At 35.5% G+C, this 14,288-nt stretch overlaps 1 protein-coding gene across 2 annotated transcripts; it reads right to left on the minus strand.

Moving 5' to 3' along the window:
• Window positions 1-169: 169 nt before the first annotated feature.
• On the minus strand, window positions 170-13,837 carry LOC112568046. Of its 2 annotated transcripts, XM_025245055.1 has the most exons (12): window positions 13,763-13,837; window positions 12,786-12,955; window positions 12,363-12,548; window positions 11,921-11,983; window positions 9,853-9,933; window positions 8,438-8,545; window positions 7,097-7,124; window positions 6,734-6,817; window positions 5,066-5,197; window positions 3,654-4,148; window positions 3,134-3,471; window positions 170-3,016 (listed from the first exon to the last, which is right to left on the minus strand). In XM_025245055.1, exons 2-12 carry the CDS (start codon window positions 12,898-12,900, stop codon window positions 2,679-2,681), a joined length of 1,968 nt encoding a protein of 655 aa, XP_025100840.1. In that variant the 5' UTR covers window positions 12,901-12,955; window positions 13,763-13,837; the 3' UTR covers window positions 170-2,678. The 2 variants fall into 2 exon arrangements, with proteins under 2 accessions (XP_025100840.1, XP_025100842.1); XM_025245057.1 differs by lacking the exons at window positions 12,786-12,955; window positions 13,763-13,837 and having other exon boundaries at window positions 11,837-11,983; window positions 12,363-12,448.
• Window positions 13,838-14,288: the final 451 nt, after the last annotated feature.

The following is a 14,288-nucleotide window of genomic DNA, read 5'->3' on the forward strand; positions in this document are numbered from 1 at the left end:
ATAGAAAATCGTGCGCATCTTTTGTCCTATCCCCTCCCCACATCTATTGCTACTGTGCACATGTTCCTGGTTATATCTTCACTTCAAGTTTACCAGTCACTGCATATACCATGTTGTCAACAGTGTTACACGAACAGCAACAATCTCATCAACCATAACAATTCAGAAATTTGTGCTCAGTTCTTTATTTGCTTTGGGAGGTAGCCTAGTACACCCGACATAGATCAAATAAAGGGTTCTCAGTTCAAGGCTTTCTCCGACCAGTGAGTGAACAACTCCTGACACCCACTTAGCAACTGCTTTACACCACCAGGTACCTCCAGGGTTAATAGAAAGCTAAGGACTGACGAAGAAAAGGGTGAAAAGTCTGCTTATGGAACATTTTAACAACGGCTACCACCCCAATCATCCTCACCCTCATCATCAAAAAGGGAATCAGTTAATTCACTTTACAGTAAACACAACAATAAATATTTTTGATATTGTATATATTAATATATAAATAAATGAAAGAAGGTGAACACCATTAGGGGTGCGCACACAACCACAACTCGCAACAATAAGAGTAAGAAAGCAGGTGAAAACAATAATGATGAGAACATTAACAGTCAAACGATTCAAATGATAGCAGTAGTAATTTCTGAAAGAACGTGCGGCTTTTCGTATAAGGACACATTAGAAGTAATTCCAACTTTCGGGACCACAAAAAGCATTTTCATGATTATCAGCTGTAACCTCATAGACACACCTACAACAACCATCTCCAATGCACGCAGAAATATGTCGGGTTAAGGTTTATCTTAGCGACATTAAAAAATTATTATTATCATCGTCATAACAAACCGTTCTTGAGGTCTTCTACAAACAATAATGATGTTACTCTTGCACTGTTTGAAAAGTTAGTTGAACGAGTACTAAAAAAACAGAAAATGCTGGGCTGTCTTGACCTACTTGTTATTAATCTACAGCAGTAATTACAACATGAAAATCATTCTTCTTGTCAATTTAAGCAAAATCTTGCTAAATGCTTCCATCCTGGGCAAACCATTGAAATAAAAATATTTCGAAAAAGTTTTCAACATTTAAGTCCTTAGTACAAAATATTAAAGCATTTTGCATCATGATCATTAACATATTATATTTTTTGTAGCCGGACCGATGGACTTTCTCATTCATTATGTTTTCTTTTTTTTTCTGTCTTTTCTTTTCTTGTTCTTCCCTGTCTTTTTCACCCGTACTTAGCATACCTTGGAATATACAAAAGACCCCGCTTTTTGCCAAAGAAAAATGTGTTTTATACTGCATGTTGATCAACCGGCATCTTTTTCTCTGCTGTGTCACAACTACGGACGACACAAATTTCTTTTGCTCAAATGATACACGTTCACCTCATTCCCACGGCGAGGACACACGTAGCAATCGTTGTGACTAAGACGCTCACACAGGTAAATAATTCAAATACATAGATTAATTACCTTAGTTACACTTGTAAGATTTTTTTTCGAATTGAAAGAAAGGAAACAAATTGTTCCAAACTTTATTATCGACATAAAGTAATCTCTCTTTTTTTGCAATCTACCAAGATAACCTCTGCTGCTTTTAGTTTGATCATTAAAAGAAATGTACACCACTGTGCACAGTCGAATCCATTTATATTTATCTGTATGAAATGATTCCTGTACAAAACAGAATCTTCGCACTCAAAAGTAAGCTTTTGTTCCGAATCAAAGAACACTGAATATTTGTATTAAACGGCAAAATACTTTGCTGTCTTCGTTAGGCGTGTTTTTATATGTTCTGTTTGTCTTCATGAAAAATGAGATTTTGCGTGGTAACCCAGACGCCTGAGTGTATTTCTTGTCACACTATGTTAAAAACTTCAGATCTGTTCTATTATGATTAACGATAGAAACAAGAATAATATATTAGTGCCAATATTAACTTTATTTATAATCACATAATAGTGTATACGTAAATATAACGTGTAAACAATATTTAATGCACCAATATAAAACTATAATTGATTCCACGATAGCAATTCAGTCTGTTGATTTTTTCAAATATATTTCAAAGATATTTCAAATAGTAATTTATTTTTCTGAGTTAACCAATAAAAGGTCATAAACTGTAATAATATTTGTTCACAGAAATAATATATTTGTAATCGAAAATGAGCTAATAACAGCTCTTAAATATTTACAAAAGAAAATGCAGCTATGCCTTTGTTATTTTGAAAATAATATTTCTAAAACTGTACTTTTAATCCAGATAACCTAATGTGAATCTGTCCAGTGAAATGTGTATGATCCTGCAGGCTTGCTGGTTTGCTATTTAGACCCGAAGAGTCATCCATAAATTTTTTCTTGTTAAATAAAATCAGGATAACATCATATCTACTTTCTGGACAGGCAGCGGAAATAATCATCACAGACTGAAAATCTTGGACAAAGTATTTTGTGTTTAAAGTTTTTAAACAATCATTATTGTTTTATTTCATGAGCAATTAACTCCCTTTTATTTTGCTGCTAACCTTTGGACAGCAGAAAAGCAAATGTCCTGAGATAATTGTTATTCATGTAGCACATTGACTGGCCTGACAATATGGTTTACTCTCTGCACATTGTTAGTAGCTGTAGGATCGGAACAAAAGGGTCTTGAACTCTCAAGAAAAGAGTTAGTTAGCTGATAATTGTCACAAGCTGTGACGTGCACCGAGACATGCAGCGAAGCCGGGTATTGTCATTAACACCCAAGCATACGATTACTTGTCTCTCCAGACCCCGAACAAGGTCTCCATTGGCTACCCACACTACATCAGTTTGTGCAGTAGCCACATCATCGATGTCATCATCTGTCATCACGCGCAGTGGAACATGTTCTTTAAGTCCACGTACAATACCATCTTCATCTTCAACTGTGTCTGAATGCAGCACGAGCATCTCTCTCCACTGAGGCCTATTTAGAGTGGTACCGTTGCTGGCAAAAAGGCTGTTCGGTGATGAACACGCAATATCATCTGTCAACATTTTGTAAGGTTTAAATTACTAACGATGTAAACAGACAAAAACACATAGAAATAGACGGTTTGTTGAATGGATTAGAGAGAAAGACAGACCGAATAAAAATAACATACCCGAATCAAAACCATTGAGATCATGTAGGACACTGCCTATCTCTTGACCACATTGAATGCAGTTCTGTATTGTTCTCTCTGAATGGCTTCGGTGATTGATTTCTCTGATTTGTGGGCCGTCTGTTTTGTCGATTCCAAGAGGCTCACTGTAGGGTATGAGAGTTTGAAGAGTCTGCTTCACGACTTCCTTTACAACAACCTGTGGAGAACGTAATGGTGTAGTTAGCCTTGTCTTGTCCCATTTGTTGTGAATGCTTTTGGTAAAGAAGGTTGCCGCCCACAGGTGAAGCCCACCGACTTCTGACAAAAGCTTGTCGCAGAATATCTTGAAGTTTGAGCTGTTACAAACATAAAACACATATGCACACCTTTTATACTGTTGTCTAAAAATACAGTGAGTATATTGTTTGTTCTGACAATATAACCCGCCACCGTCATATTTGTTTTTAGAAATGTCATCTGAGAAGAAAACCTATGTCACAGCGATATTCTTCGTCTCATGACCCGATACACCACTTACCTTTCTGCGGGCCCCACTTCATCAGCTATAATGTACAAGAATCCTTCTTTAGCCTTCTGTGACATGTCGCCCAAGGCCTTCTTTACTTCTTCCTTGTTCTGGAAATCATACTGGTGTGGATAAATTTTATCTGGTTTTATCAATTCCCCCAGCTTCCACTTTGTCATCTGCAGAAGCAAGTGGTAAAGCATGCTGCACGCAGCACGACTCCATCTTCCAGTGCTCACAATGTGGATTTCATGACCGAGTTTCAGCCATTTCAAGCATCTCGAGAGAAGTACCACGCTTTTACCTGTGCCAGGTGGTCCTAGCAGAAAGAGTCTTGGTGCATCTCGTTGAATCAAATTTGACTGCTCCTTGGTCAGTGTCAAAAAAGCAATATAACATGATCCAGTCGATGGCACGGACCAAGCTACTGACTTAAGACAAGGACGTGGAGGAAAAATGCATGCTATACCCTCTGACACATCCATACTTTCGGGGTTAGTTTTCCTCCTGAAAAATAAAATAAGTATCCCTTTAGCAACCTTATACAGTTTAGGTTATAATATCATGTCATAGTCTATGACAGTGGCCTGCGGGCCATATCCATTTTGGACAGCCGTGTCGCGGGCCACTTCACCGCAAAAATACAAAAAGGAAAAAAAATAGAACAGATACAATTTTTTTATTAGAAACAAGTTGTACTTTCCATTAATTATATAGTAATTAGTGGGATATTTAAAGTTGTTTTCCCGAAACCAACTTCTGAATGTCCGGCCTCATCGTAGAGACACCAAATCGGAGCACTGAATCGAAATGTTCGTCCATCGAAAAAAAGATTGAGAGATGCCCCTACGTGGGGATAAATACTTCTTCTTCCTTTTTTACGTTTTTTTAAGGTCTTCTTTTATTACTAACATGCCGATTTCCTGCACTGTGGGCAGAAGTTTCGCGGGCAGGATGGCACCTGGTCTATGATATACAATTTTAATCTTGACTTCTTAATAAACACTTCTAAACTAGGCAATTATGCAATGACTACCTAATGACAAATTAATTTTAGAGACCGTGTTCATTGTTGGAGGTAGTTTAGTGCACGACACATTTTCATTAAAAAATGCAGGTCTCAGAAAACGGTGTAGATAAACATAAATAATAATTGTCATAAACTTAACATGTTTGATACATGTGAAATCGATTATCTTGATGGTGATTATTGCAAATGCAGATCTGTTATGTGTTACTGTATTCAAAGCATTATATTATATTTTAGCAGAGAGGATGACGACGACAACGATGACGACGATGAGGATGATGGAAACATATCGAATCGAATTCACACTCAAATGAATCTCATGAAAGCAAACGCGCTTACGTATCGCACAAAGCTGTCAATACTTTAATATTCGTAGCAACTGTATTAATCCTACTTGGGAACACGGCGATCTATGTTGTCTCTGGGATCCTCATATGACGTGCGTGGCTTGGGCCTTTCATCGAGAGTACGTTGTATGGGATCCAACTCCTGTACTGTTGAAAATTCTGACTCTACCTCTTTGTTACTGCAAGTGATTAAGTAGAGATAGTTTATACGTACAACAGACTTGGAAATAATAATTTTATAGCATCTATTATCACTCACAGATACAAAACACATAAAATACAATGCTTTATAATATAAAACAGGCATATGCACATAAGGTAACAGTCATTAGAGAATACATCCATCTGCGAACAAGCTGACAATGTAAAATCTTACTAATTAAAGTATGTGTTGTTAATACATCTCACACAAATAAAGCACAGACATCATATCAGACGCATTGGATGCCTTGCCCCATAGGCTAACGATACAACAATAATAATGTATATAATATCAAGACATACATAGTTTTAAGTAATCACAAAGTCTTTTGGCATATGTGTATTAGATATCATTTTATCATAGTATAGTCTTTCTATTTCTGTATTGATCGAATTATTCTTACAGCTGTGTTTGTGTTATATATAAAAGAAGATAATTCTGTTATATTTATTCTATTTAAATTTATATGTGCCTTTATGGCCTTTATCCAACCATCAAAAGAGATAAAGTTAATGTTTGATGGTCATGCGGGATGAAGGACGTATGTGTGAATCTACTAAAACAAAATGTGATTTTTAGACCAAAAGTGAATGTTCAGCCTTTCAATGACAGAGGACAATATATTTATGGAGACTTGCTATGCTTCAGACTAGAAATTGTTTTAAAATTTAGGATCAATCCATAATGTGAGTCGAGAGATGTGTGCATAGAGAATTCGAAGTAGTCCAAGCAACGCGTAAGTGTTCAACTGCTGAATTTAAAAATAATAAAATAACTAAAAGTAGAATCGCAAAGAACCTTGAAATATCCTGTTTGAATTTCTATACGTTGTTTACCTGCTCAAAAGGTATTGCGACAACCCAAACTGATCTTCAGAATATATTTAACAGTCAAACACTTCTGAAAGTATCTGCAATTTTACATGAGGACTGGCAAGTCTTGTTGAGAAAGTGTTATCGACTTCCATTGGGCTAATGGGAAAGTGCTCTGGTTTCAAAGTAAAAATTAGAATTAAAACTAAGAATAAAGCTCGTTGAAAGGTGCGGCTTTAAGAGATGTGAACATGAAAAATATTTGCAATGAAAACATAAGACAAGTGACAATTTTATATAATATAAAACAAACAACAACTTGCATCAAGAATAATCATGTGTGCATCTACATCATCACACACACACCACTGACACATCATCTGAGATTGAGCAGCTGGACCGCAGATGGCACAAACGATTTCAGGTGTCTGTTACTTTTACATGTTGGTATAGAATAGCGTTTACATGAGCTTAGTAGTTAAATTGTCTCGTTAGTTCCACTTAAGCTGGAAATCAAAAACTTCATTTCACACACAGTTCTGCTGTCTGCTAAACTGTTCTTCATTTACATTATGATGAAGAAATCATTATTGAGTGATTTGTTGCTTCATCCTTAAAATTACAATAATGGATTATTTTCGTTAAAAATGAAACTGAATTGCAGTAATGAAAAGGCGTCTCACACAAGATGGCTTACTCACCTGGCCTGTGGGTTTGCTGGATCATTATGCAACAAAGGCTGATCTGTGGTCTCGTATTCTTCTGCTTTATAATGAGAATCAACCCTGTAAACATGTCAGTAATTATTATACTAAAGCGCAATACTATTAGCCAATGCTAAAAGCTTATATGCGTGTTCTTGCATTTTTCTAAATTGTTTATTCTCTTGAATTTCTTTAGATCCGGGTAAAGAAATAATAATTAAACTAACAAAACTTCAGGCTGTACTAAAAATTAAATGAGCAACAAACTTTCATACAAACAAGAATATATGAAAAAGATCCCTAACCCAAACATGTCAAGAGCCTCTGTACCGTGAAAAAGAATGTATAAATTCAACTTACAATTCATTTTGTCCTGCAGGTTTAAAACCTGTAACAAAAGGAAGATGTTTCTGTGAAGCTGTTCTGGTTCTGTTATAAACCTACAGCTTTATATGCAGTTTTATTTTAATTTGCTTTTAATTCTGCTTTTTGTGTTTTTTTATTTATTGATTTTCGATATCATGGTTTGTCGTTACTTTGCTTTACTGCAGATCAGCTTTGCGGTGTGCTCTTGTACCTTGGATTTATAATTAATGTTAGTGGGTGGCTTAAACTAGAACTTGAGTTTTGGTTAGAAGCAGATTGACTGAAGGATAAGAGAGTTTGTTCGAATACTTTAAAACTTATTGTTGCAGTATCATGATCACAGTATACCAAATATGTTAGATACAAATTTACGATTGGATTTGGTCTGAAGGTATGTGACTAGACAACATGATTACCTATTATTTTATATTTGAGAGTCTTTTTTTATGAGACAGAAGGCCTTTGACGAAGAATGTTGGGATTTTCTGTACACACTCAGTGTGTTGATATGGTAAGTCACTCACAGCTCATATTTCCTATTATGATGTGTGCTTTGCTGATTCCTGGGTGAACCAGTGGTAAGTCTCACAAATGAGTGACTTTTTGGGAAGAGAATTTTATATTATACGTTTCGTGCAGCAGAATTCAACAATACAATATACATACTTTGAAAAACAATCTGGGGATTTCTATTTTATCAAGTGTGAGGAGTTATGTTAGGTCTTGTTTGTCTGTGAATGGTGTCACGTGCTAGGACTCGAAGCGAATGAGTCGTGTGGGTGCTGTCATTACTATAAAGAGAAAAGAAAATCATGATGCAATAGAAAGGACGTCCATGGGAATTTTCAAGTAAGAATAAATATTTTGTTTTTGTCACTCAGTGAATAGGGTGTGTCTGCTTCGTCTATAAATAGCAGTGTGCACTGTTATCACAAATTAATCGTTAGATATATCTTTCTATTTTGAGAAAACTGCAATGATTGTTTTGAAGTTTCTGTGTTGAGCATATTTAAAAAATAAAAGCACCACTACATTTGTTTACAAAATATCTGCTTCGTGTGCCTTATGGGGCTGTCGACACACACAACTGTTTAAAGATTTTTAGTTTTTAGTTTTTAATTGTTCGAATCATACTTTTGAATCAAACCTCCTTCACAATGCAACACAATAGAACTTTATAAATCCGTTTTTCGTGAGAATTCTTAGTTCTTAGTTAACTTGTGCCGCTAAAACAGGACAGACCTGTAGGAAGCAGTCTTTGGGGAAATGTATTTGTATTATTAAAATTCTTTCTAGCTCATTTACAGTGATCAAGATAAAAACAGCTTGCCTAACCTTTTCTCTTCTTGCTTTTTCTTCTTTTCATTATGAAGACACATACGAAGATAAAAATGCCGATGAAGAACAAAATACATACACAGGCGATGATAATTGCTGCATTATCTGCATAAAATTAAATCATGCATTAGTGTGTTACAAAAACATAAAGCACCCAAACAGCACAGAATATTGGGTCAATGTTGGCTACAGACACCAGTCCCTAAGCTAGTATGTACATGATATACAGGTTCACAGTTCACACACATAACTGACCGATCAAAAAGCAGATGTAGGCTAATGGAATGATTGCCCAGTGAGCAGGGCGAGGAGCAGTCTGTCATGTATACATTAATCAATGTTGGTCAAATTTTTTGTCACACTCTAAACTTTTGGTCATTTGTTTACACTTAGTGTACATAAATAATTAAAAAACATACTTAGGTTCCAACCAAATTCCTAACGTTTAGCAGCCGATACTTTAGCAGAGAGGCTCCGTCCTGCTAGTTCTTAACCTGTGGGGGATTTTATTATAAGCAAAGATATTTTCTAGACCTAACAAGTGCACAGTAGTTACTACACACTGTTTTTATTTAATGTATCATGCCAGAGCAGCAAATAGTATAAATTGGGCAGAATAGTCTCCCTCATTTTCTGTCATAATAAGTTTGTTGCCAAAGTGAGAATAAGTTGAACTTTCCTTGAGAAACTTTCATTAGAATGAATACATTTCACTTTCTGCAGCTGAATACTTCTATCATTTTTTAAGCTCCCACTGTACCAACTGTTTATATAAACTAGCCTACTTCCTGAAAACAAATCATTGTTAGGACTATCGTCCTTTTACAAACTTATTTTAAGATTGCATTAAGAACTTTCTCGAGCACACCTTGGCTGCTGAATGACTGAAAATTCAACAATAAGGTCAATCAACACAAAAATATACTAAGAGAGCTGAAAACACTATGGACAAACAATCTTATATCACTTGTATTTCCTGCACATAAATTCGTGTAACTGATTTGGGAGAGTGTAGGTGCATGCCTACATGTGAAAATGAAAAATGTAGGTAAAATGAAGAAAACAAAATTAATGTATTTTTCTGCCTTGTGTTTGAAAAAAGAATTAAAAGAATGAAAGTGATCCACATTTCCTTTTACTGTGTATGTGTAATTTCTTTTTGAACTTGTGGTCTTATGATGTGTGAATTCACAAAGAATATGGGATAATCCAAAGTTTAAGCAATAGAGTTGGATATAATTGTACAAAGAAGGGAGATTTTCACCACGCCATCATGGATCCAACTACTCGCCAGTATTGGTCCAATATTAACAAGGTTTGCAGTTCCAATATTGGGCTACTATTATTTAGCCAATTCGGCATCAATATGAAAGTTATATATTTGGCTAGCATAAAATTAAAGAAAAGTGTACCTTTATTGTTGTTATCGTTTGAACCTCCTTCAGTCAAAGAGCTATTTCTTGAAAGTTCATTGTCGAGTTCTGAGGAATTTTCTGAAAACATAAAATATTTACATTTTTTTTTCCTTGATTTCTTTTAGGAAAATCATTGAATTTATTAACACACACACTCTCAAAACTCCAATAGTTAAGAATTTACTTTTGTAATTTTAAGGCTTGTTTTTTTATTTATTTAATGATGTTTTCTTTGTTTTAAAGAAATGTATAAGTGATTTGTTTCAGAGTTCGGTTACGAAGTCTTCTCTCAAACTCCAGTGCAGAATGGGTGAAAAAAAGCAAAGTGCATGTGTAATGGTGTAATTTATAAATAAGACAGCGTCGGTGCAAGTAAGAAGAGAAAAAAAAATTTCATTCTGGTCTACTGCTAGCTTTTAAAAAGTTTGCATGCATCAAAACACAACCTTTGAGTCTGTTTGTTCCCTGATTCCTCTTTACCTCTTTTATGTTTGTCACTTACTATTAGTCGTCACGGTATTTTTCTCCCTCCATACCTTGCATGCTATCCATGTCTAGGTCTTGTCTGAAGTGCTCCTTTAAGAGCGTAATTATGCGATGCATAATCCCAAATTTTTAATTACAACTTACTGGTTTTCATATATAGATACCCACTCTCGTACTTGTATAAACAAAATTCTGCATACTTCATACTAGGATGCAGTCTACGATTTTGAGGCACATCTCAGGCTTTGTGCAATTCATTATCCTTATTTGCTCTTTGATAAGCAGAACAACTCCTTAGTACCACAAGAACTGTCCTTCAGCCAGAATGTTGATCTACGCTTACATGAAATCTTTTGAAGTTATAATCAATATTTTCTGCATAAACTCGATTTTTTTAATAGATACTTTTTGTTTTATATATATAGATGATATGATATTCTACCATTACTATTCAGATCAACTCATTAGTGACAAAATTAGTAATAAGTTTCAAAACATAGCAACAAAGAGCGAGCAGCTATGGAAACCAGATTAGTTGCTATGGAAACCAGATTAGAGATCATGGAGTCATTGCACAGAAACACTAAATCAAGTTTTCCACATTGCTGCCTGACAACGTCAGGACCTTAGTACATGTAAATGTAACAAAGACATAGGTGGACCACAAGCGAAAGTGTCAGCGTTTGGTGGAACAAAAAACCACGCCAAATATGCGAATTTGTACAATTGATAAAAAGATGACAGTGATTAGGAAAAAGAAAAAAAGGGAAGATTGGATAAAAAAAGAAAGATAAATAAAACAGAAAGAAGATGGCAATTGACGAAAACGGAATTACAGAAAAGACCGTGGCAGCTGGAGCTGACAGCACAGCTGGGAACACTAGGCACTGTGGTGGGGCAATACATCTGTTACAGCTCCACAATTGTCACCATTTTCAGTGGTTAATTTGTTCTTTACACTTGAACGAGCTTCCATTCCGTCAGCTCTGCAAAACACTCTTTGGCCAACTGAAGGACCCACACTGTAGAAAGGACCAATTGGAAATGTATGGCTAATTGTGCATCATTGCAACTTTCTTCAGAACGATTCTGACTCATTGCCGACGGTGATCCTCTTACATAAATCGACGACAGGAAACTTGACCCAGTCTACCTGAAGAAAATGGTCACAGATATTAGAAGTGGAATTATCAGTGACGATTTACTGCAGGAAGATCCTGGCCGATGTCGATGGCCAAATGACTCACAACTGCTAGCATGATAGGTCGACTGTATGTGGCAACAGTGCAACCAAGTAACCAACTGTATTCCCTGACACACTTCATTGTCTGCTGGTTATTATTTTTGCACGATTTGGAGCAGAAAAAGAAAGTGTCCTGCTCACTGAAAATTTCTTTGCTTCACATTTTCGAACTTTAGAATAACTAGTACAAAACCCGAAATGTGCCTGTTGATAAGTTATAATTCATTGGATGAGCTACACCCTAATACACACGTTCTTTGACAGTGGATGCTGACGCCATTTGTAACGACAGGTGCGTTTGCCTCCATATGAAAATCAGTATTTTCAATCATTTACCGAAAATTTCTGAATTGCCTGGGTTGTTGCTGGACATGGTAGCCTCCATAGGAAATTCCGCTCCTAGTAAAATAAGAAAGCGCGCGCACGCACACACACACACACATGCACGCACACGCAAATACACACACACATGCACACACACGCAAACACACACGCACACACATTTACTTAGAAATAAATGATTGCTGTTATTTATGTCCTGATAATATTTATTTTTCTGGTTTAAATTTAACACTAGTACATGTAATTAACTATATTGTGGAGCTGTCATGGAAAATGTTAGCAAGACCAAAGATAAACCTACTTTCTTAGCTAAATGACAATTTTAATAAAGAAGATTATGTATTGCTTCCTTGCCTAATATTAGTTAGCTCCATTAGCTCTTGTACTGAAGTCGATAAAAATACTTGTGTGCACCTACACAGTTTATTATTCATACCTGGAGGAGGCCACTGACACGGGTGTGCATCTGATTCTACTGACTGTGTTTCGCATGTGAAGTTTCCTGATTTTCCTTGATAACTTGCAGGCAGTGTGATTTCATGATACTTTGAATGAGTGACAAGAAATCCAAGATCTTTGTTGCAGCTCCATTCACCAGTCCGTGTACACACCATTTCCGTCGCTTTCAATAAAATTAAACATTGACAGTAATAATTTATCGGTTAAATGCAACTGCCTCACTTGCTTCTCTACAAACGTTTCAAGCATTTGTTTTTTTATCAATTCTTTGTACTTTGAAGGCAACTGCACCTAAGATTATTTTTGTTATTATAGTTACAAAGTTAGTTTTTAAAAGCATGTATACAGCTCACAGAAATTTAAGACATCAAAGAAAGATCAGACAAATGTTATTAATTACATTCTACTCCCAAATGAGACTTAAAATTGACTCGAAAGAAGTTTAAGTTGTCGGCATCTCTTAGAGGAATGCAACGCAGCTGAGATGTGGCTCCAAGCTTGGTAGTGCAGTTCATTATGACAGTTCCTGCAAACACCAACACTCACACACACTCACACATACATATACACCTGAGCAATTTTACACACAAGCATACACATACAAAGTCACACGCAAACACACACCATTACACATTACACACCCTTATTACTTTGAAAATGTGTAAAATTCTTTTACTACAGATGAACTGTTTAAGAAGCTGATACAAGGATATCATTGAATTGTAATCTTATAATAACAAGTGCATTTTATACAATTGTATTGCAAATCAAAGCAACAATTAAATCTGTTCGAAGGTGTCTAATGCTAAATGATGCTACAAGACAGTTTGATAAATTTAGACAAAGCAGTTAAATATGTACCTTAATTACAGGTAGAATGTTTCTGTACAAAATGGTCTATACAGACAGGTGTCAAAATGTCAAGTTTAATTTTTTTAATTAGTTTAATGTAGACTAGTAGTAATACCAATTTTACTAAGACAATTTTACTCCAAAACATAATTACGAATATTACACATCCAGAAATGGCAAGAAAATTATATTCCTTAAAATAATAAATTAAATAACATTTTTAAAATACAATCGCAGTCTACCAACTTAAAAGTCAATTTAAGTTATTTGTTAAGAGACGGTAGACAAAGTAACAAATATAACTGAACCAACACCTCTACCTCACTAATACGTGAACTTACACACACACACATCTACATAAACACACACATTTACACAAACACACACGCATACACTTTGTTTCTCTTTCTTGCACACATCGGTTACAAAAACCGGAGCACAAACAAACAATCCACAGCCACACACATATGAACTGCATATTTCACCTGTTCTTTGTTTTTAGAAGTAGAAAACAATAAAACTTACCATCCTTATCAAACACAAAAATCGCGGCACATCGAGTAAACGAAAATAAGCTTAAGCCGGATTGGACTATTTATAGAATACCTCTTTTTTTTCGGGAATATCCATTTTAAAAAATAGCCCTTCACCTGCGCTGGATAGAGCATATACAGTCAGGGTTTCTTAGCTGTTGTAAGGAACCCTTGATGAAATATTATAATCATCATCATTAACAACAAAAACAACAACAACAACGTGAAATTTATATACCGCTTAATGATGTATACAAAAATAGGCCTATAAGCCAGATATTTATAGAATCTCTTTATTCGGTAATATCCGTGTAGCCTTTCACTGCGCTGAATAGAGTATATTCAGTCAGGGTGTCTTAGCTAGCTGTTGTAAGCAACCCTTGTTAAAATATTATCATCATCATCAACAGCAACAACAATTTTACATTAACGTGCAATTTATATACCGCGTAATTATGTTAGTGCGTATGTCTGTGCGTTCGCGTTTGTGTCGCGGAAAAAGAAGCACACAGTTGCTC

Source organism: Pomacea canaliculata, linkage group LG7 (genome assembly GCF_003073045.1).
Source record: "Pomacea canaliculata isolate SZHN2017 linkage group LG7, ASM307304v1, whole genome shotgun sequence".
In the NCBI taxonomy this organism is placed as follows: Eukaryota; Metazoa; Mollusca; class Gastropoda; order Architaenioglossa; family Ampullariidae; genus Pomacea; species Pomacea canaliculata.